Raw genomic sequence first — 24,406 nt, 5'->3', positions numbered from 1 at the left:
ATATCCCTAACACACACACAGAGTTTATGTCCATCCCTCTCTGGGTCCTATGATGTCCCTCTCTAGGTTTAGTTGCAGTTAGGATGAGATGCAGCCCAAGGCTCACACGGAACCCAAACCGGCTGTGCGCGTGCGCCATCATGCGCTATCGTGCATAAATGTATTTTGCCCCCCACCACCAAACGCGATCATGACACGCAGGTTAAAATATCAAAACAAACTCTGAACCAATGACATTAATTTGGGGACAGGTCAAAAAGCATTAAACTTGTATGGCAATTTAGCTAGTTAGCTTGCACTTGCTAGCTAACGTGAATTTGTCCTATTTAGCTAGCTTGCTTTTGCTAGCTAATTTGTCCTGGGATATAAACATTGAGTTGTTATTTTACCTGAAATGCACAAGGACCTCTACTCCGACAATTAATCCACACATAAAACAGCCAACCGAATCATTTCTAGTCATCTCTCCTCCTTCCAGGCTTTTTCATTGTTTAAATTATATGGTGATCGCATCTAAACTGTCATAGTATTACCACGACTACTGGCAAAACAGTTCGTCTTTCGATCACCCACATGGGTATAACCAATGAGGAGATGGCACGTGGGTACCTGCTTCTATAAACCAATGAGGAGATGGGAGAGGCAGGACTTGCAGCGCGATATGCGTCAGAAATAGGAATGAGTTCTATTTTAGCCCTTGGCGTCACAGACGCTCGTTGGCTCGCGCGAGCAGTGTGGGTGCAATAATTGAATAACATGGACGCACGCGACGTGTCCGGTCTGGTCAGCATGTTACATTAAAAGACACGTCCACAAAATGTGCCATTATACCTATCTTGAGTTGGTACTTTTGCCAAAAATGAAACAAGACCATCAGGACCATAGACAAAGCCGTCACCCTCACCTGCCCTCTTGTGCCAGCACCGTCCCCTCCTCCTTCAGCCTGTTGCCCTTCGCAGCGCAGTCCTCCAGGAGGACTTCACGGCGCCGCTTGATTGCATGTAGCCAGTCCACCTCGTCCACTCCATCCTCCTCTGGCTTCTCCGCCGCGGCTTCAAACTGCTGCACCGCTGCCTTGCACACCCGCTCGCCCACTTTCCTCTTCCAGCCGAACGAAGCCATCCTGTACAGAAATGATAGTAAATTAGCTGTAGGCTTGTAAAACCTCAGCATACAAATAGCTCGCTACTACTGCTAACATACACTTGAGACTTGTAACCTGAAGTTTGGGATGCCAGTCAGGTTTCTTGACGTTGAATTAGGTAGCTAGCAAGCATGTACGTTGAAAGGGAAGGGCTATACGGATACTCTTACGTGCAAACCAACTAGCCAAAATCTCAATCTGATCATTACCTTAACTTCAACCAAACCATTAACCCTGACCCTAACCTAGATAATTTGAACAATTCTGAAAATAACGTTAAATATCGGTTTGTACGTCAGGAGTGTCATAGCTAGCATGCTAACGTTAGCTAGCTATACGCTGGCTAGCAAATAGGTACAAGCGCTAACGTTTGTTAACCTGGATAACTGTAACTAATTCTTTACCAAATGCATTTTATTTAACGTGTGGCTGGATATATTTGGTTAAAACGCAGTTACCTATGCTGCTGGAGCTATTGCTACGTTTTCAACTTTCGAATTAACCCGGAAGCTCTTGTGATTGTAAACACAAATATAAAGGGACAGTACCGATATTTTGAAGTCATATGCAGGGTGTATGATATGAACAGCACAGCTATTTCGAAAAGTCTGGTCTAGAATATCTGTGTTTGGCAGTCTTCCTCTTTTGTCAGTTATAAGTAGATAGCTCTGCTTTTCAAACACATCTGTAGTTGTAGACATGGAATCACTGGCCTCTTTTTAATAATGGAACACTAGGCACTGCTTTACTCATCTCATATGTACAGTTGAAGTTGGACGTTTACATATACCTTAGCCAAATACATTTAAACTCAGTTTTTCACAATTCCTGACATTTAATCCTAGTAAAAATTCCCTGTCTTAGGTCAGTTAGGATCACCACTTTATTTTAAGGATGAAATGTCAGAATAATAGAGAGAATGATTTAGTTCAGCTTTTATTTCTTTCATCACATTACCAGTTGGTCAGAAGTTTACATACACTCAATTAGTATTTGGTAGCATTGCCTTTAAATTGTTTAACTTGGGTCAAACGTTTTGGGTAGTCTTCCACAAGCTTGCCACAATAAGTTGGGTGAATTTTGGCCCATTCCTCCTGACAGAGGTGGTGTAACTGAGTCAGGTTTGTTGGCCTCCTTGCTCGCACATGTTTTTCTGCCCACAAATATTCTATAGGATTGAGGTCAGGGCTTTGTGATGGCCACTCCAATACCTTGAAGTTGTTGTCCTAAAGCCATTTTGCCACAACTTTGGAAGTATGCTTGGGGTCACTGTCCATTTGGAAGACCCATTTGCGACCAAGCTTTAACTTCCTGACTGATGTCTTGAGATGTTGCTTCAATATATCCACATAATTCTCCTTCCTCATGATGCCATCTATTTTGTGAAGTGTACCAGTCCCTCCTGCAGCAAAGCACCCCCACAACATGATGCTGCCACCCCCGTGCTTCACGGTTGGGATAGTGTTCTTCATCTTGCAAGCGTCCTCATTGTTCCTCCAAACATAACGATGGTCATTATGGCCAAACAGTTCTATTTTTGTTTCATCAGACCAGAGGACATTTCTCCAAAAAGTACGATCTTTGTCCCCATGTGCAGTTGCAAACCGTAGTCTGGCTTTTTTAATGGAGGTTTTGGAGCAGTGGCTTCTTCCTTGCTGAGCGGCCTTTCAGGTTATGTCTTATGGGACTCGTTTTACTGTGGATATAGATACATTTGTACCTGTTTCTTCCAGCATCTTCACAAGATTTTTGCAGTTTTTCTGGGATTGATTTGCACTTTTCGCACCAAAGTACGTTCATCTCTAGGAGACAGAACGCATCACCCTCCTGAGCGGTATGACAGCTGTGTTGTCCCATGGTGTTTATACTTGCATACTATTGTTTGTACAGATGAACGTGGTACCTTCAGGCGTTTGGAAAAAGCATTCTGAGGTGGATTTCTTTTGATTTTCCCATGATGTCAAGCAGAAGCACTGAGTTTGAAGGTAGGCCTTGAAATACATCCACAGGTACACCTCCAATTGACTCAAATTATGTCAATTAGCCTATCAGAAGCTTCTAAAGCCATGACATCATTTTCTGGAATTTTCCAAGCTGTTTAAAGGCACAGTCAACTTAGTGTATGTAAACTTCTGACCCGCTGGAATTGTGATACAGTGAATTATAACTGAAATAATCTGTAAACAATTGTTGAAAATGACTTGTGTCATGCACAAAGTAGATGTCCTAACCGACTTGCCTAAACTATAGTTTGTTAACAAGACATTTGTGGAGTGGTTGAAAAACGAGTTTTATTGACTCCAACCTAAGTGTATGTAAACTTCCGACTTCAACTGTATATACTGTATTCTGCTTTACTCATCTCATATGTATATTCTGTATTCTATTCTACTTTTAGTCAGTGCCACTCCGACATTGCTCGTCCTAATATTTATATAGTTCTTAATTCCATTCTTTTACTTTTAGATGTGTGTATTGTGAATTGTTAGATACTACTGCACTGTTGGAGCTAGAAACACATTTCGCTACACCCGCAATAACATCAGCTAAATGTGTATGTGACCAATAAATCATATATATTTTTTGTTACATAGCTACATGCTTTCAGGTCTTTTGCTACTCTTTAAATCTGGGACAGTTTTATATTTGCAGCCATGCATCATAGTATTGTTAATTTTTTATTTTACAAATTTTCCAATGCCAACAGAAACAAGGGTAGACATGAAAACCTGTGCAATTTTGCTGTTTATTAGGCAGTTGTGTGTACAAATGATTTAAACACACTGTCCATTGATACATGGTCATTATAGTAGTAGGGTCCCTTTACACACCAAATAAAATTAAAACAAGATTTCTTAACTAAAGCAGTTAATACAAGTACAATGAAAGATATTTCTCCTGCAAATAGTCAGCTCTTAACACTCCCACTCAAAAAGGAGAAAAACTACTCACCAAATGTGCAACTTACATCATAAGCCGTTAGAACATGGTTGAGAAAGAAAGACACAGGGTCATTGCACTTCCTCAGTAAGCCGTTAGAAGAACATGGTCTCACACTAACTTATTTCCAACAACCCCACAATTCACCTTATGCACTATTTGGAATAGAACTTGCAACTGTCCTTGAAAACTAAAAAAAGGTTTGTTTTTAGTCCTACAAATGTTTTAATGATAATTTGGTCTACAAATTAGACCCTGCAGTCACAATCCATTCGCGTCATTTATTCAGACCAAAACCAGCCCCACATAAGAGGATAGAAGTAGATGTTTTTATATTCACTGATATAAAACTGATCAACAGTACTGATAATGATAAGGCAGCCAACACAATGATGCAACCGAAGTGACTTTAACTCTCATTCAATCTCAGTCTTGACACTCAAGATACACATTTAAAAAAACACTTTCTCCAGGAGCACATTAAATAAATGTAAGGTTTGGGCAAATATGTAAACTTACATCGAAAGTTATCTATTGTGGGGAATGTGGGCCAAGAAAAGTGAAATGATTGTTGTTCTGATTGTTTCCTTTATCAATTTACATTGTCCATGCACATGTACTTGCTGCAAATCCCCACTCAATGGTCCCAATTTCTCAATGTGTAACTTGATGAATAGGAATGTGTACAAACTGAATGTTGGTCAAATCCTGCTAAAAGGCATGTCACTCAGTCAAGAGACATTCAGATGTATGAATGTATATAGCCCTCAAACTCAAAGATAAATTGGTCAAATAATAAAAGTACTTTGAATTAAGTATAGGATAGTGTACGTCTCATTTTGACTAACAGCAAAGAACTCTTGGAGATAGTGAGGAAAAACTGTGTATAGAATAACTGATTCAAAACTGTGAAATTGATTTTAAGAAAGCAGTAAAAGGAATAAAATGTCATCCAGCAATAGTCGTAATGCAAAAATTCAAGAAAGATTTCACTCCATAATCATTTCTCAATGTAATCTACAATTCCCACTTAAAGCACTGATAAATATCTCCAAATGCATTTTTTATTTATATATAAAATGTAGAGGACAAACAAATCCAAACATTTATTATTTTACAATAATGCGAAAAAACATGGACGTCTTAATTCAATTAACAAAAAACATCTAAACAAAAATTTGGATTAAGTGCTAACTCCTTTCTTCCACCTGACGCGATCGAGTAAGAAATATACAGGGTCATTGCACTTCCTCAGTGAGTCAACGGGCATCGTTGGCATGACAACCCGTGTTATGGTCAGTGCAGCTAACCCTGAAAGGCCTGCAGTTCAGCTTCCTATCTTTCTGCACAGGTTCTCAGACATCTACTGTAGAGAAAGACAGAGCAGGAGAGAAATAAGAAAACTACTTAGCAAAAGAGCCTCCTGCATCCTTCCCCTCAGCCACCCTACCCCCCTATAGCTCTCCTTTCTGCACACAAAAACTTGGGGTTTTGTTTTCTCTACTGAAAAAAAGGACAGCAAAGCCCACTGAGTACAGTAAAGCAAATTCAGTGTATCACTCAGACTTAGCCTATATATGTAAGGGTGGAATGTGATCTAAAAGGAGGAAGAAATCATCGTCTGCCAACTATAATGATCGTGAAAATGTAAAACCATCTCTAAAATAGTTTTCTGTCATCATGAATATAATAAAGTGGCTTGGTCATTGTCATTCAACGTTCTCTAAACCACGCCCGCACCTCTGCTCTGACCAATCCCCCCCCCACCCCCCCGTGAGTCAGGGTAGGTGCAAACCAAACCTGCATCATCAGTGCCATGGAACAACCCTAGCCAGCTCAAACGCCCGAGGTGGGGATGAATTGAGCCATGAATCGGTTGTATGCTTATTGCTTATAAGGACACTCGGAGAGAAAAAAAGGCTAATGTTTTGACTTGATTGTGAGCTATCGTGCAAGTAGCTTGATGAGATTGGCGCACATCTCAAAAAACTCAATGGTGTGGCTGCCGGGCCGCGGGTAGACTGTCGTCGGAGCGAGGTCGCCTCCTGTTGAGTCAACAGAGGAGGTGAGCGAGGAGGCCAGGGAGCTCTCCGAGGCCTTGGTGGGGGTGGGAGGGATGGAGGTGGCAGGGGTCGGGGTAGCGTCCTCCTTAGCCCCCTCGGTTTGGGACCCCCCCTCTTCAGCAGTGTCGTTCTTAAGGGCCGTGCGGTAGTTTCCCACTGACCCAGACCGGTGAGGAGTGGCAGTCCCAGATTTAGCCTCCAACATGTCATCTACAGACAGAGAGAAAGAAAGAGGGAAAAGAGAAGAGAATGTTAAAACACACAGGTGGTTACACCCAAACACCCAAAAAAATATGAACGATTTTGAAGTCTGACGAGTCAATTTGCATTCCACTCAGCATGGAAAAGCATCATATTTTATAGGCAATTTTCTGTGATGGCATAGTCAGCAGTGTAAAAAACCACTTCCAAGTTCTAGACATGTTCTCATTAAGTCCAGATTGACGTACTGTCTATGCTACGGAAGTCCAGGAGGTAGGTCCTGCTGTCCACCTGGTAGAGCTGAAGGCTCATCTTGGTCTGCATGCCCGTCACTGGGTTCTTCCTCTTTACACGCAGGTAGTACGGATTCACCACCTGGGGAAGAGGATATGGAGATTAGTGATGCATTCAACTGGATGTCAGAAGCTGGGTATAATATGTCATAGATATAACATACAGCAATAGAACATTACATTATTAAATATGTCTCCTGTAGCTGCTTCAGTGGTGATCTGTGGTTATTTAGAGTCTAGACAGAACAGTGGTTAACTTTGTGGGACTGTATATGAAGCTCAGTATGTTTTATTACTGTGTACCCAAACACATAAAACCATAAATAGCTGCTTTCTATCTATCAGGGCAAGAGAAGGATAAACAGGAAACCGAGAATTTCCTTCATAAATAGCTCTCATTTTTCCTCAAGATACATTTTTAAGTTGAGTCAGTCAGCTGATATAGTCTAAAAGTTGTGCCATACTAAAATAGAACCCAAGGAGGAAATAGCCGAATTCCATTCCAGGTCAGGTAGAACTAAACCTGACAAAGCCAGTAATGCACACCAAGCAGAAAAATACTAATAACGGCAAGTACTTTAACAAAAAAAACATAAAAGTAAAGTCAATTGAAATCAGTTCATTAGGTCCCAATCTATGATTTCACATGACTGGGAATACAGATATGCATCTGTTGGTCACAGATACCATTACAAAAAAGGTAGGGGTGTGGATCAGAAAACCAGTCAGTCAGTATCAAATCAAATGTATTTATATAGCCCTTCGTACATCAGCTGATATCTCAAAGTGCTGTACAGAAACCCAGCCTAAAACCCCAAACAGCAAGCAATGCAGGTGTAGAAGCACGGTGGCTAGGAAAAACTGGTATCTGGTGTGACCCCCATTTGCCTCAAGCAGCGCAACATCTCCTTCGCATACAGTTGATCAGGCTATTGATTGTGGCCTATGGAATGCTGTCCCATTCCTCTTCAATGGCTGTTAGGAAGTTGCTGGATAATGGCGGGAACTGGAACACGCCATTGTACACGAACGGCGCATCCCAATGCTCAATGGGTGACATGTCTGGTGAGTATGCAGGCCATGGAAGAACTGGGACATTTTCAGCTTCTAGGAATTGTTTACAGATCCTTGTGACATGGGTTCTTGCATTATCATGCTGAAACATGAGGTGATGGCGGTGGATAAATGGCATAACAATGGGCTCAGGATCTCGTCACGGTAGTGCTGTGCATTAAAATTGCCATTGATGAAATGCAATTTTGTTCGTCTTTAGCTTATGCCTGCCCAAACCATGACCCCCAACGCCACCATGGGGCACCCTGTTCACAACATTGACATCAGCAAACCGCTCTCCCACACGACTCCATAAACGCTGTCTGCTATCTGCCTGGTACAGCTAAAACCGGGATTGGCACACTTGTCCAGCGTGCCAGTGGCCATCAAAAGGTGAGCATTTGCCGACTGAAGTCAGTTACGACGTCGAACTGCAGTCAGGTGAAGACCCTGGTGAGGACGAATGCACGCAGATGAGCTTCCGAGACAGTTTCTGACTTTGTGCAGAAATTCTTCAGTTGTGCAAACCCACAGTTTCATCAGCTGTCCGGGTGACTGGTCTCAGACGATCCTGCAGGTGAAGAAGCCGGATGTGGAGGTCCTGGGCTGGTGTGGTTACACGTCTACGGTTGGGAGGCCAGTTGGACGTACTGCCAAATTCTCTAAAACAATGTTGGATGCAGCTTACGGTAGAGAAATGAACATTAAATTATCTTGTAACAGCTTTGGTGGACATTCCTGCAGTCAGCATGCCATTGCACGCTCCCTCAACTTGAGACATCTGTTACATTGTGTTGTGTGACAAATCTGCACATTTTAGAGTGGCCTTTTATTGTCCCCAGCACATGGTGCACCAGTTTAATGATAATGTTGTTTAATCAGCTTCTTGATATGCCACACCTGTCAGCTGAAATGCTTACTAACAGGGATGTAAACAAATTTGTGCACATAATTAGAGAAATACTTTTTTTGTGCGTATGGACCATTTCTGTGATCTTTTATTTCAGCTCATGAAACCAACATAACAGATTTCGTAAATTTTTGTTCAATATACTTTATTTCCCCACTACCCCTTGATTTCCCCACTACCCCTTGATAAGGGGAACCCTTGATGGTTTTCTGTGTATTTCTACCTGACATCTTTACCCACTCCTTTCTACTCTTCCTTCCCACAATCCTCATCCCCACTCTCTATGATTCTCCCGCCCCTTCCACTCACCTTCCACTCATAGTCCAGTTGCTTCATGGCCCGGCACACCTCAGACATAATATCATTTGGCCTGCTCTGGCTCCTGATCCCCAGGTGCCACTTAGCCCGCCTCACCCCCTGGTGCTTCGATTTCTGTGGGTTCAGCTCATCCAGCGTGTGCCTCGGCCTGGGAGAGGTCTCCATTGCCAGGAATGGCTGCATGCGCTCGGGGTGGGGCTTAAGGGATGCGGCAGCCGCGGCAGAGGCGGTCAGGTGCTGATCGTCCAAGAAGGAGTCTGGGGGACTGGAGGCCAGATAGAAGTCTTTAGCCTCGGACATGATGCGGCGGTTGTCGATGATGAGGTGGTAGGCCACAGCCAGGGGGTCATGGTGGTTGCGGCTGTACAAGCAAGTCAGGATTTCTTCCTCAGTGCACTCAAACTTCTCACACACCTCTTTCAGGGCCTCGTCATCAATCATGTTGTTGCTGTAGGACGGGTCCTCTGGGAACAAGTACTTGGGGAGCTCCTCTTTGAACCATTCATCCTCTCTGTGGTGAGGGGAGGGAAGACAGAGCATGGTTAAAGTCAGGGTCAAGCTAGTCTTTTATCCCATAGGATTTTTTTTTCTTCTTCTTAACAGGGCAGCTAGATAATGTGTTGACCAGGAGGGGTGGGTTCACTTTGTTAGTGCTGGAACTAAAGCCTGCACAGAGAAGGCAGGAGCTTCCCCAGGACAGGAGTTTTCCACCCATGATAGGTAGTACAGCATGAAACCTCAGTTACAGTTTAATGTGGAGCAAGTTTAATTTTTGTTTTTAATGTATTTTATCTTCCATTATTCTACTGCAGTGTATTCAGGTGTTTAAATACACTTTGTATTTGAATGGAATGCATTTAGGCGAAGTTGATCACTTGCCCCTTCTTACCGGATTTCTTTGATGGTGGCTCTCTTCATGGGATCCACCTGCAGCATGTGTTTGAGCAGGGCGGCGACAGAGGGGTTCAGGTACTGAGGCGTGAAGAAGATCCCGTCACAGATCTTCTTGAAGAGCGTTGGCACATGGTCGTCATCGAAGGGCAGCGTCCCACACAGCAGGGCATACAGGATCACCCCACTGCTCCAGATGTCCACCTCAGGACCTGCATATAACCTGGAAGGAAACAGGTCAAACATTGATGAATCCCTTTAGATCAGGTACGGGCAACTTTGATGGGGGTGGGGGGGCCACAAAAAAACTGAACTCATGAGGTGCCGCAGTGGATCTATGTACCAACACCCCCCCCCCCCCCCCCCCCACACGAACTCGGGAGAGGTGAAGGTCGAGAGCCACGCGTCCTCTGAAACACGACCCTGCCAAGCCGCACTGCTTCTTGACACACTGCTCGCGTAACCTGGAAGCCAGCCGCACCAATGTTTTGGAGGAAACACTGTCCAGCTGGCGACTGAAGTCAGCTTGAGACTTTTATCAAGAACGGGAGGGTCTTTCACCAAAGCAAAACCGTGAAATTGATCAGTCCTTTTAACATGAACAGTGTTACTTATTGAAATGTAACAGCGGCTTTTGTATACATTAGCACATTCCCCATCACGTCTGCCATAGTTTTAGTGTGAAAAGGAGAGGACAAGACTACCTTCCAGAGATGACTTCAGGGGCAGCGTAGTTCGGAGAACCGCAACTTGTCCTCAGAAACTCTCCATCCGACATCATGTTTGACAAACCTACAGAAAACACCAGACAACATCACATAATTATGTGTTTGTGTCCAAAGGTAGAGCACTATATAGGAAATGGGGTGTCATTTCCGACCCTTTCCAGTAACTATGGCAGATGTGTAACCAAGCCAACCCAGTACAGTTAGATGTGGCTCGATTTGGAAGTGTAAATCAGGTATAGGTGTAGAAAGCTGCTGCTGAGTTCGTGTGGGGTTAGGGTTGAGGGTGACAGTGACTTACCAAAGTCAGCGATCTTGGCGTTCATCTGTGCGTCCAGCAGGACGTTCTCAGGCTTCAGGTCTCTGTGCACCACCATGTGTCTGTGGCAGTAGTCTACTGCGGAGATGATCTGCTGGAACAGACGACGGCTCTCCTTCTCATCCAACTGGAGACACACACACACACGAAACGCAGACACACAGAAAAACACACGAGAGGTGAGATATGTCCATTCAGTGTCTATTTCAGTATAGTAAGTAACCACTCTGGAGATTTGGTCAGTGACTTTGCTTGAATGACTTAGTAGTCCTCAAAAAACGCTTAGAAAGAATGCAGTGTAGAGATAGAGTTTTGTGATATATGTTTGTGTACAGAAGGAAGGGGTAGTCCATACAAGAGGCAGGTTATAACATGACTATTGACACAACCATTATACTAGCCTGACAATAGATAGCTAATTACCTAAGCCATTAAGATTCAGGTGAGCAAAAGACTACCCACAATCCAAAACAACAATCCAAAACAACAGAGTTAATTGTAACAGATCGGCTTAATGAGGCTTAATGTAGAATAACGCCTAATGTCTGTTTTGTTGTTGAACTAAAAACAGGTCCATAATTGTCACAAAGCCTGCAAACAGAGTGTGTTATCCTTGGGGGGGGAGGGGGGGGGGTCTTACCTTTCCATTTTTGCAGATGTAGTCGAAGAGCTCTCCTCCGGACACATACTCCATCACCATGAAGATGTCTGTTGGGGTGCTGATCACCTGGTACCTACAGCCCCACAGGAAAAACAGAGTCACACACACACAAAATAGGCTAGTCATGATTGGACCAAGAGATTTCCCTGACCATGTGTCCCATCTGATCAGAAAAAGAAAAAAAAAGAAAAAAAATGAGTCTGGGCCCTACTCAAACACCAGACAAAAACAATTAAGGATCGCCTAACTTTGACAAACCTTTTTTTTTTTTTTTTTTTTTTTTTAACACAGCTATATTTCAGATTTACCACAGCAATAAAATGGAATAAAATTGCAATATAACATCTGAGAATAAGAGGTAGGTGTTTAAGGACAGATTAATCCTCTCAAAAGCCATTAATTGATTCTTAACCTAGAGCTCTTAGAACTCTTTTGTGGGCCATTGGGTTCAATGACTAGACGGTGTGAGGAAGACTGGCCACAGAACACTTCAACATGCTAAACATAGATCTACTTCACTAGAGCAAACCGCTACATTTCTTCATTCATGTGCCACATATTGGTAACAAGGTTATCAACACAAGTGTTGTATAAAACTTGACTCCAGGGGGTGACCTTTCTTTTAAAGTGGAAAAATGATGGTCTAGTCACAAGGGAGCAGGCCCCCAGAAATGCCCCAACTAGGCCTACACAATGAGCTCACTGCCAGGTCATGAAGACTACTCAGGTAAGGGGATTTTTCATTTAGTGAATAGTAATAGGATTAGTTATAAAAAAAAACAGCCAGAAACATAGGGGAAAGCAGACCATTCATAACCAATGAGATAAATCATGGAAACACTGCATTTAATCAAGATGCTTTTTGAAGAGGTAGGGAGAGTAGCATAGATACAGAGATAAAGAGAAAGTGTGACTTACTCTATAAAACCCACTACTTAAGTCACACAACACAATGCCACATGTCTCAAGTTGAAGGAACGTGCAATTGGCATGCTGACTACAGGAATTCCACCAGAGCCGTTGCCAGAGAATGTAATGTTCAGGGATGCAAACTGGTGAGGGCCCATTGAAACATGCAAAAAATCCCTGCTAGAGGGAAATGCAGGTTTTAACTAATTAAACAAAGAATATGATCTATATGAATCAGTCTCTGTGTGTAAAATAAGTGGTTAATGTGAACCTAAATCACAGCAAAAAATGTAAAGAAAGCAATCCAATGTTATTTGTTGCATAGACTTTACTGCAAATGACACTCAAGTCTTGATTAACAAAATACACTAATATTGCAGTTAGACATGACAGCCTTTATAATAGAATGCTTGTGACCACACACATCTAAATATTGCACTTGGGAAAAAAACATCTTAAAGTAGAAATAGAATGAAACAAACAGGCATTCCATTTTTGCTCTATTATAGTGGCCACTATAGCAGACATTGATCAAGAGCACAAGGCTAGATGTGTGCAAAAATAACGATCATCAAGTAAAAAATTATATAATCCCCCTCACACGTGTTACTGTCAAGTTCAACCCAACAAAAGTAATATCTTTGGGCTACACTGCACATTATTACATTGTACACTTTCTGCCTGTGGACAGCTGTTCTACAATGTGCCAACAAAAGTGAGAAAGAGGGAAAGTGTGTGGCCAATTTCAAGTTTTCATAACAATCGGTAATCGGCCTTTTTGGACGATTACATTGCAATCCATGAGGAAAATGCGTGGCAGGCTGACCACCTATTACGCGAGTCCAGTGTCAAAAGGACCTTGTGGCTGCAAGGAGCCAAGGTAAGTTGCTAGCTAGCATTAACTCATCTTATAAAAGTCTTCATAATCGCTAGTTAACTACACATGGTTGATGCTATTACTAGGTTAACTAGCTTGTCCTGCGATGCATATAATCAATGCGGTGCCTGTTAATTTATCATCGAATCACAGCCTACTTCAACTTTGCCAAACGGGTGATGATTTAGCAAAAGCGCATTCGCAAAAAAAGCACATTCGTTGCACAAATGTACCTAACCATAAACATCAAATGCCTTTCTTAAAATCATCACACAGAAGTATATATTTTTTATACCTGCATATTTACTTCAAATAAATGCATGTTAGCAGGCAATATTAACAAGGGAAATTGTGTAAGCAGAGTCAGGGTAGATACAACAGTTTGGGCCGCCTGGCTCGTTGCGAACTGTGTATTTCACTGAAAGAATAAACGTTTTGTTTTCGAAATTATAGTTTCAGGATTTGACCATATTAATGACCAAAGGCTCGTATTTGTGTGTTTATTATATTTAAGTCTATGATTTGATATTTGATAGAGCAGTTTGACTGAGTGGTGGTAGGCAGCAGCAGGCTCGTAAGCATTCATTCAAACAGCACTTTACGAGTGTTTGCGAGCAGCTCTTAGCAATGCTTGAACCACAGCACTGTTTATGACTTCAAGCCTATCAACTCCCGAGATTAGGCTGGCAATACTAAATACTGAAATACAAATGGTATAGAGAGAAATAGTCGACGCTTCATAATTCCTATAATAACTACAACCTAAAACTTCTTAACTGGGAATATTGAACCACCAGCTTTCATATGTTCTCATGTTCAAAGCAAGGAACTTAAACGTTAGCTTTTTTTACATTGCACATATTGCACTTTTACTTTCTTCTCCAACACTGTTTTTGCAATATTTAAACCAAATTGAACATGTTTCATTATTTGAGACTAAATAGATTTTATGTATTATATTAAGTTAAAATAAAAGGGTTCATTGTTCATTCAGTATTGTCTGAATTGTCATTACAAATATTAAAAAAATATTTTATTTTATTTTATTTAGGCTGATTAATTGGTATCAGCTTTTTTTAGACCACCAATAATTGGTATTGGCGTTGAAAAATCATAAATCGTTCGCTCTCTACCTGGAATGCATTTCAATTAACAGGTGTGCCTTGTTTAAAGGAATTTGTGGCATTTCTTTCCTTCTTAAAACCTCTTTGGGCTAGGGGGCAGTATTTTGACATCCGGATGAAAAGCGTGCCCAAAGTAAACTGCCTGTTACTCAGGCCCAGAAGCTAGGATATGCATGGTAAATTTGGATAGAAAACACTAAAGTTTCTAAAACTGTTAAAATAATGTCTGTGAGTAACAGAACTGATATGGCAAACCATCAAAAAAATATATAATTTCAGCCTATCACTGTTTCTAATGGCTGTCATGTTTATTATGAGGCGAAATCCTCCCAGATTGCAGTTCCTAGGGCTTCCACTAGATGTCAACAGTCTTTAGAAAAGGTTTCAGGCATGTTTTTGGAAAAATTTGCTAGAATTTGTAGTTTTTCTAAGTGGCTCCCATTTTGGCTGTAGTGTTTTCATGCGCGTGGATGAGAGCGAGTTCTTTTCTGTTTATCTCCGGTAAAGACAATAACGATTCTCCGCCTTAAATTTTATAATTTATTTACGTATTAGGGTACCTGAGGTTTGATTATAAACGTTGTTTGACTTGTTTGGAGAAGTTTATTGGTAACGTTTGGGATTCATTTTGTATGCATTTTGAAGGAGGGAAACCGGTGGATTATTGAATGACGCACGCCAGCTAAACTGAGTTACGGATATAAAAAGGACATTATCGAACAAAAGGACCATTTGTGATGTAACTGGGACCTTTTGGAGTGCCAACAGAAGAAGATCTTCAAAGGTAAGTCATTTATTATATCGCTATTTCTGACTTTCGTGGCGCACCTGCCTGGTTGAAAAAAGTTAATGCTTTTGTATGCGGGGATGCTGTCCTCAGATTATCACATGGTGTGCTTTCGCCGTAAAGCCTTTTTGAAATCTGACACAGCGGCTGGATTAACCTGTTTGGGCTAGGGGGCAGCATTTTCACGTTTGGATGAAAAGCGTGCCCAGAGTAAACTGCCTGCTACTCAGTCCCAGTTGCTAATATATGCATATTATTAGTAGATTTGGATAGAAAACACTCTGAAGTTTCTAAAACTGTTTGAATGATGTCTGTGAGTATAACAGAACTCATATGGCAGGCGAAAACCTGAGAAAAATCCAAATTTGAGGTTTGTAGTTTTTCAACTCTTGGCCTATCGAATACACAGTGTCTATGGGGTCATATTGCACTTCCTACGGCTTCCACTACATGTCAGTCTTTAGAACCTTGTTTGATGCTTCTACTGTGAAGTGGGGGCGAATGAGAGGCGATTGAGTAAGGTCTCTCCCAGAGAGCCAGGACCTGACCATGCGCGTTCACGTGAGTTCCATTGCATTTCTGAAGACAAAGGAATTCTCCGGTTGGAACATTATTGAAGATTTATGTTAAAAACATCCTAAAGATTGATTCTATACTTCGTTTGACATGTTTCTACGGACTGTAACGGAACTTTTTGACTTTGTCTGCTCCTAGTGATCGCGCGTCATGAATTTGGAATACTGGTTTAACCTGTTGAGGATAGAGGCCGCTATTTACACTTTGGGGGAAAATCGTGCCCAATTTAAACGGCCTCGTACTCCATTCTTGCTCGTACAATATGCATATTATTATTACTATTGGATAAAAAACACTCTCTAGTTTCTAAAACCGTTTGAATTATATCTGTGAGTAAAACAGAACTCATTTTGCAGCAAACTTCCTGTCAGAAAGTGAAAAATCTCAAATCGAGGCTCTGTTCCAGGGCCTCCCTATCATTTTGCTTGAGATTTGTGACTATACATGCAACTTCATATGCCTTCCACTAGATGTCAATAGGCTGTGAGAGGTGAAATTGGGTCTCAATCTCTTTCTATGGTCAAAAGAGACAGCTTGGAATGACATGACCCCAGAATTAGTTTGTTCAGGAAGCGCATAAAGGTCACCAGTATTGGCTTCTGAAAAGCAATTGTTATAGACGTCTTATATCTCCGGCTTTGATTTTATTTGATAAATGTGAAGATATCATCGTAAAGTATGTTTTTTCAATATAGTTTTATTAGATTATTGAAATTTTTTCGGGAGTTTAGACGTGTTGCGTTCTTTGCGTTTGGTGAAGATGGACAGCTTAGCGCCACTTGGCTAGTTTTGCTTGCTAATTCGCGAGGGAAAAAGGCCATTCTAAAAACCAAACAACGATTGTTCCCGACAAAGGACCCCTTGTACAACATTCTGATGGAAGATCATCAAAGTAGGACCCATTTTATGATGCTATTTCATATATCTGTCGAACATGTGTACTATTAGTTAGCGCCCAGATTTTGGGCACGCTCTCGCTATAACGTAAGCTGGATGTCGTAATGAAGTTATTTTTAGAATTCTAACACGGCGATTGCATTAAGAACTAGTGTATCTATCATTTCCTATACAACATGTCTTTTTTGTCATGTTTATGAATAGTTTATTTGGTCAGAATAGGTGAGTTTTAGAAAAATATCTGCACATTCTGGGAAAAAGATGCTACGTTAGCACAATGTATAACCACTGATTCCAGCTCTAAATATCCACATTTTCGAACAAAACATAAGTGTATGTATAACCTGATGTTATAGGACTGTCATCTGATGAAGCTTATCAAGGTTAGTCAAAAATTATATATCTTTTGCTGGTTTGTTACGATCGCTAACTTTTGCTGCTGGCAAATGGCTTGTGTTTCTGGCTATTGTGGTAAGCTAATATAATGCTATATTGTGTTTTTGTTGTAAAACACTTAAAAAATCTGAAATATTGGCTGGATTCACAAGATGCTTGTCTTTCATTTGCTGTACACCATGCATTTTTCAGAAATGTTTATGATGAGTATTTAGGTATTCCACGTTGGTCTCTATAATTACTCTGGCTGCTTCGGTGCTATTTGTGACGGTAGCTGTGATGGTAGCTGCAATGTAAAACTGATTTATAGCTCAAATATGCACATTTTCGAACAAAACATAGATTTATTGTGTAACATGTTATAGGACTGTCATCTGATGAAGTTGTTTCTTGGTTAGTTTGGTTGGTTCTTGGTTAGTTTGTTGGTTTCTGCAAGCTACCTGTGCTGTGAAAGAAATGTCTGTGCTTTTTTGTATTTGGTGGTGAGCTAACATAAATATACGTGGTGTTTCGCTGTAAAACATTTTAAAAATCGGACATGTTGACTGATTCACAAGATGTTTATCTTTCATTTGCTGTATTGGACTTGTTAATGTGTGAAAGTTAAATATTTCTCAAAAATATGTTTTTAATTTCGCGCTTTGCCTTTTCAGTGGAATGTGGAGGAGTTCCGCTAGCGGAACCCCGGGGCTAGACAGGTTAAACGCGCTAACAAAAAGGAGTATTCGGACATAAATGGACTTTATCGAACAAATCAAACATTTTATGTGGAACTGGGATTCCTGGGAGTGCATTCTGATGAAGATATATAATGCTATTTCTGACTTCTGTTGACTCCAACATGGCGGATATCTTTTTGAGTTGTGTTGGTCTTGGAGCGCCTACTCAGATTATTGCATGGTTTGCTTTTTCCGTAAAGTTTTTTGAAATCTGACACAGCGGTTGCATTAAGGAGAAGTATATCTTTAATTCTGTGAATAACACTTGTATCTTTTTATCAAATGTTTATTATGAGTATTTTCTGTAAATTGATGTGGCTCTGTGCAAATTCACAGGATGTTTTGGAGGCAAAGCCAAATGTAAACTGAGGTTTTTGGATATAAATATGAACTTGATCGAACAAAAATACATGTATTGTGTAACATGTTGTCCCGGGAATGTCATCTGATGAAGAATATCAAGGTTAGTGATTCATTTTATCTCTATTTCTGCTTTTTGTGACTCCTCTCTTTGGTTGGAAAAATCCCTGCTATCCTTTCTGTGACTAGTTGCTGACTACATAATGATATGTCCTGCTTTCGCCGAAAAGCCTTTTTGAAATCGGACACTGTGGTTGGATTAACGAGAATTTATCTTTAAAATGGTGTCTAATACTTGTATGTTTGAGAAATTTGAATGATGAGATTTCTGTTGATTGAATTTGGCGCCCTGCAATTTCATTGGCTGTTGGCGAGGGGTTCTGCTAGCGGAACCTCGTTCCTAGACAGGTTAACAAGAAGTTAAATTCACTAGGGTAGGGAGTACTATTTTCACCTCCGGATGAAAAGCGTGCCCAAAGTAAACTGCCTGCTACTCAGGCCCAGAAGCTAGGATATGCATATAATAGTAATCTCTAATGATTTGTCTGCTGGGCGCTGTTCTCAGATAATCGCATGGTATGCTTTTTCCGTAAAGCCTTTTTGAAATCTGACACTGTGGTTGGATTAACAAGAAGTTAATCTTTAAACCAATGTATAACACTTGTATGTTTTATTAATCTTTATATTGAGTATCTGTTTTTGAATTTCACGCTCTGCAATTTCACCGGATGTTGTCGAGGTGGGTCGCTAGCGGAACGCATGCGCCAGAAAGGTTAATGCGTTTGAGCCAATCAGTTATGAAAAGGTAGGGTTTGTATACACAAGATAGCCCTATTGGTAAAAGACCAAGTACATATTATGGCAAGAACAGCTGAAATAAGCAAAGAGAAACGACAGTCCATCATTGCTTTATACCTTCCATAATATTTCCCTTAATGTTATTTTCCTACTTACCGCTCTACTGTTGCTTCATTACTTCCTCGCTTTCAACAGTTAAATAAGTTTAGTTGTCCTCATCATTCTAATGACATCCTTGAATAATATAGGACTAGAATTAGATGCAGAAGGCTTTCACTTCTCTTCAAAACATTGAATGGTTATTGGTCTGAATAAATAACTGCCATAGCCTTCTGCCATCATGCGTTCACTCTTCTTTCAAAACTACCCATGAGTTCTATTGGCTGCTGGATTTAACATTAATCAAGAAAGACTATTCGAATTGGGACGCAACTTTATAGGTATAACAAATTCAAAAAAAAAAATGTCCAGCAAGCTATTCTAGTCTATCTTTTCCTGCAGGGCCCTCCAAGAGCTAGAGACCGGCTACAAGTTAGAAGCGTATTATGCATAACCCATCATTATTAGCTAATTATAAGGATAATGCTGCATTGAATTTATGACCTGAAAGAGGTAGGCTAGGACATCTATATAATCAATCTAGAAAAGGATTATCTATTTTGTATGCAATTTGAATGGAGTTGATGGAGAGAGAGCGAGCTCAAGCAATAAAAAAATGGCGACCCCGAAACATATAGATGGGTAAATTAGATGCACATTCTGTCTTTATATTACTTTATTATAGGATGTTGGAGTAAATGTTGGCCTACCTGTCAGGCGCCACCCTGAGCGTTGATTCATCATGCAGAGGCCAAAGAGTAGCATATAACTTTAAACAGTTCCATTTCACTAATATAATTTAATATAGTTCCATTTCACAAATATAAATTAATATAGTTCCATTTCACAAATATAATTTAATATAGTTCCATTTCACAAATATAATTTAATATAGTTCCATTTCACGCCATGCTGTTAATATAAATAATTTATTATAATTTACCGGTTTTGCACAGTTAGTTATCCAGGGAAAAGGGAGTGGTTTTGGGCCTTTCAACCCTATGCATTCTAGACTTACAGCTTAATGATGTGTGGATGCCTGAAGAGCTTGAGGTTCTGGATCTCTCTACGGATCTTCCCCACCACATCCAGACTGCGGATCTTCTGTCTGTTCAGGATCTTCACAGCCACCTGGTGTTTGGTCAGCTCGTGCTGCCCCACTAGAGAGCGCGAGGGGGAAGGAGAGAGAGAGAGCGCGAGGGCAGGAGAGAGAGCGAGGGCGAGGGAGAGAGAGAGAGCGAGGGGGCATGGGATAGAGAGAGAGATGTGCGGCGAGAGAGAGAGCGATGGGGCGAGGAGAGAGAGCAGGAGGAGAGGAGGGGGCGGGAGAGTAGAGAGCGGGGGGAGAGACGAGAGCGAGGGGCGAGATGAGAGCGGAGGGGAGAGAGAGACGCGGAGGGGGCCAGGAGAGAGAGAGAGCGCGAGGGGCGCGGGAGGGAGAGAATGGCGAGGGGGCGGGAGAGATGAGAGAGCGCGGGAGCGGGAAGAGAGAGAGGAGGGTACAGAGATGAAAGCGCGAGGGGCTGCGGGTAGAGAGGAGAAGCGAAGGAGGCGGGATGAGAAGAACGGTAAGAGAGAGAAGCGAGGGGGCGTGGAGATGAGAGAGGAGCGCGGAGGTGTGTACGCGGAGGAGAGAGAGATAGCGAGGGGCGGGAGAGAGGAGCGAGGGGGGGAGGAGAGAGGCAGAGCGCAGGGGGCGGGAGAAGAGAGAGAGAGCGAGGGGGCGGAGAGAGACGAGAGCGCGAGAGCGGGAGAGAGAGCGAGGAAGGGGCGGAGAGAGAAGCGAGGTGAAAGCGGAGAGGTTGCGCGAGAAGACGAGTGCGCGAGAAGATCGAGGCGACCGCGAGAGAGCGAGGGCTGACGACGAGAGGCGGCGCGGGAGAGAGAGGGCTTGGCGAAAGAGAGGGCGGGGAGCGAGGAGAGAGAGAAAGTTCTGGGGATAGAGAAGAACGAAGAAGAAGGTGTCATGGGGAATGGCAGGAGGCGAGGGGCTCAATAATAGAAGAAAATAAACGAGAAGAGGGATATAGATGACAGAGCGAGGGGCAAGTACAGCCGAAGGAGCGAGCGGGACATTAGCCAAGCGAGCAGAGCGAAGGGGGGGCAGGAACGAGAGAGAGAGGGGGCAGGAGCGAGAGAGCGAGGGGCAGGACGGAGAGCGAGGGGGCAGGCAGCGAGAAGAGCAGGAAGCGAGAGAGCAGGAGCGAGAGAGCAGGAGCGAGAGAGCGAGAGAGAAGCGAGGGGGCAAGAGCGAGAGAGGCGAAGGGGGCTAGAGAGAGAAGAGAGGGCGTGGGATAGAGAGAGAAAAGAAGAGAGAGAAGGTGGGCATGAGATAATAGACGAGAGCGAGGGGCATGGGAGAGAGCGGAGCAATGGGATATAAGAGAGAGAAGAAGGGGAAGTAGGAGGAGGGAAGCGAGAGAAAAGAGAAAAGAACGGGGGGGGGGGGGAGGAGAAGGGAAAGGGGGGCATTGGAGAGAGAGCGAGAGGGGGGGACCAGGAGGAGAGAGCCGAAAAAGCATGGGAGAAGGGAGAGAGGAGAAGAGCGAGAGAGAGCAGAGGAGGGGAGAGTGGATGAGGGGGGTGGAATGGGAGGAGAGAGGGAAGGGGAGGGACTGTGGGGGATCACGAGAGAGAGAGAAGCAGAGGGGCGAAGATGGGGAATGAGGCGAGAGAGAGAGAGCGAGGGCCATGGATAGAGACGAGAGGAGGTCAGGATGAGCGAGAGGGGGACGCTGGGATAGAGATGAGAGCTAGGGGCAGAGGTGAGAGCGAGGCAGGATAGGGAGAAAGGGAGAGGGTGGGCGGATAGAGAGGAGAGGAGGGGGCGGCCTGAGGAGGGCATGGGCGGAAGCGATGAGACGCGAGGGGCGCGGAGCGAGTCGGAGATGAGGAGAGGGAAGCGTGGCGAGAGGAGCAGGGCCGGAGTAGTAGGAGCGAGCGGTGAGTGATAGAAGAGGGAGGGGGCAGTGATGCGAGAAGGATGGCAGCGAGGAAGGCATGGATAGAGAGGGGAGGCGCGTGGGATAAGAGAGAGGTGACGTGGGAATAGAGATGAGGAAGCGAGCCCGGGTGGCATGGTATAGAAGAGGGAGGGGCGTGCGGATAGAAGAGAAGAGCAGGAAAGGGCAAGAAGGAGAGCGAGTGGGCAGGGATAGATAGGAGAGAGCGAGGGTGCTGGGATAGAGAGAAGAGCGGAGGGGCAATGGAAGAAGAGAGAGGCGTGGGTACGATGTTGGAGAGAGAGAGCGAGGCGATGGGGAAAAATAGAGAGAGAGAAGAGCGAGGGCGGCAAACATGACGAGAGAGAGCCGAGGGGGCATGGGAATAAGGAGAGGGCGCAGAGAGAGAGGGGCGGGCATGGGGAAGGGATAGAGGACGAGGCGGGGCAGGGAGAAGCGAGAAGGGCGGCGGATAGAGAAAAGAGAGGGGCTGAATAGAGAGAGGAAGCGTAATAAAGAGAAAAAAGAGGGTAAATAGGCGCGTGGGATGAGAGAGGGCAAGAGAGGGCAGCATGTAGAGAAAGAGGAGGAGAGGCGTGATAGCGGAGAGAGCAGGTGGGATGAGAGAGAGAGAGGGAGCATGGGAGAGAAGAGAGAGAGGGCGAGGCGCAGTGGGATGAGAGAGAGAGACGGAGGCGTGGGAGACTGAGAGGGAGAGAGAGGAGAGGAGGGGGCATGAGAGAGGAGAGCGGAGGGGGCATGAGGAGAGAGAGAGGCGAGGGGGGCAGGAAGAGAGAGGAGAGCGAGGCATGAGAGAGAGAAGCGAGGGGGGCATGAGAGAGAGAGAGAGAGCGAGGGGGGGCATGAGAGAGAGAGAGAGAGCGGGGGGCATGGGAAGAGATGGAGAGAGCAGAGAGACAAATTGGGAGAGAGAGAGAGCGCGGTGGCGGGCAAGAGGGAGACGAGAGAGAGAGAGAAGCGGGGTGGCAATGGGAAGAGAGAGAGAGAGAAGGCGCGGGGCAATCGGGAGAGAGAAGAGAGAGGGCGGGGCAATGGGAGAGAGAGAGTAGAGGGCATGGAGAGAGACAGAGAGCATGCGAGGGGGCATGGGAGAGAGACAAGAGGGTGCATGGGAGACGAGAGAGGCGAGAGAGAGAGAGAGAGAGAGAGAGAGACGAGAGAAGAAGAGGGAGCGAGGAGACGAGAGAGGGGCATGGGAGAGAAAAGAGGAGAGAGTGAGAGAGAGAGGAGAGAGAGAGAGAAGAGAGGAGAGAAGAGAGAGAGAGAGAGAGAGAGAGGAGAGAGAGAGAGAGAGAGAGAAGAGAAGAGAGAGGAGAGGCATCGGAAAGAGAGAGAGAGAGGAGTGGAGAGAGAGAGAGAGAGAGAAGAGAGAGAGGCATGGAGAGAGAGAGAGGAGAGACGAGGCAGAGAGAGAGACGAACGAGAGACGAGGAGGCATGGGAGAGAGAGAGAGAGAGGGGCATGGGAGAGAAGAGAGAGGGGCAGGGAGAGAGGAGAGGGGCATGGAGGAGGAGAGAGAGGGGCATGGGAGAGAGAGAGAGAGGGGCATGGGAGAGGAGAGAGAGGGGCATGGAGAGAGAGAGGGGCATGGGAGATGAGAGAGAGGGCATGGGAGAGAGAGAGAGGCATGGGAGAGAGAGAGAGGGGCATGAATGGCGGAGGAGAGAGAGAGGGGGCATGGGAGAGAGAGATGAGAGGCATGGGAGAGAGAGAGAGGGGCATGGGAGAGAGAGAGAGGGGCAATGGGAGAGAGAGAGAGGGGCATGGGAGAGAGAGAGAGGGCATGGGAAGAGAGAGGAGGAGAAGGAGAGTTAGGAAATACTGTAATAGAGATTGTTTTTATGTCTGGTTTTCTTATCAGCCCCAAACTGCTATACAATGACACATGCAATGCAACACTGTGGTTAACAGCAGAAGGAAACGTCTTATCCGCATGGTTTATAGGCCTGTGTTTATATCAGTTTACGGATGTAAGTTACTGTGTAGCCTACACAATAGTTCAAATGCCAAATGTAAGCAAATATAGGCCTACCTAAAACTGGTCAGAAGAACAAGTGAAAATGTATTAGACAGGACTGTACAGAGGGGAATGAGAATGAGTGAGCGTGTACAAATAGCTGTTATTGATTAAACTGTTATGCTGGTGATGCATTAACCAGCAGGTAGTCACCTAGAATATTTATATATTTTTTTACGTTATTTTACCAGGTAAGTTGACTGAGAACACGTTCTCATTTGCAGCAACGACCTGGGGAATAGTTACAGGGGAGAGAGGGGGATGAATGAGCCATTGTAAACTGGGGATTATTAGGTGACCGTGATGGTTGAGGGCAGATTGGGAATTTAGCCAGGACACCGGGGTTAACACCCCTACTCTTACGAA

At 43.8% G+C, this 24,406-nt stretch overlaps 2 protein-coding genes across 4 annotated transcripts in view; both read right to left on the bottom strand.

The window, feature by feature from the left end:
* Positions 1-1,671, bottom strand: part of LOC111961801 (tetratricopeptide repeat protein 33) — a 54,188-nt gene extending 52,517 nt beyond the window's left edge. The window contains exons 1-2 of one of the 3 annotated variants that reach the window (XM_023984337.2): positions 1,603-1,671; positions 905-1,123 (exon numbers count right to left, since the gene is read on the bottom strand). In XM_023984337.2, the coding sequence (XP_023840105.1) occupies positions 905-1,122 (218 nt within the window). In that variant the 5' untranslated portion in view covers position 1,123; positions 1,603-1,671. The other 2 variants (XM_070442802.1, XM_023984339.2) reach the window with 2 other exon arrangements.
* A 2,200-nt stretch (positions 1,672-3,871) lies between these two features.
* LOC111961799 (5'-AMP-activated protein kinase catalytic subunit alpha-1) overlaps positions 3,872-24,406 on the bottom strand; it is a 25,978-nt gene continuing 5,443 nt past the window's right edge. Inside the window, exons 2-9 of the mRNA XM_023984335.2 lie at positions 20,079-20,220; positions 11,498-11,591; positions 10,840-10,984; positions 10,518-10,605; positions 9,812-10,036; positions 8,914-9,433; positions 6,597-6,723; positions 3,872-6,357 (exon numbers count right to left, since the gene is read on the bottom strand). Of these exons, the coding sequence (XP_023840103.1) occupies positions 6,029-6,357; positions 6,597-6,723; positions 8,914-9,433; positions 9,812-10,036; positions 10,518-10,605; positions 10,840-10,984; positions 11,498-11,591; positions 20,079-20,220 (1,670 nt within the window). The 3' untranslated portion in view covers positions 3,872-6,028. The remainder of the gene's footprint in view (positions 6,358-6,596; positions 6,724-8,913; positions 9,434-9,811; positions 10,037-10,517; positions 10,606-10,839; positions 10,985-11,497; positions 11,592-20,078; positions 20,221-24,406) is intronic.

Source organism: Salvelinus sp. IW2-2015, linkage group LG4q.1:29 (assembly GCF_002910315.2).
Source record: "Salvelinus sp. IW2-2015 linkage group LG4q.1:29, ASM291031v2, whole genome shotgun sequence".
NCBI classification, from domain to species: domain Eukaryota; kingdom Metazoa; phylum Chordata; class Actinopteri; order Salmoniformes; family Salmonidae; genus Salvelinus; species Salvelinus sp. IW2-2015.
The sequence above is the reverse complement of the archived record's forward strand: the minus strand, read 5'-3'. Positions and strand labels throughout refer to the sequence as shown.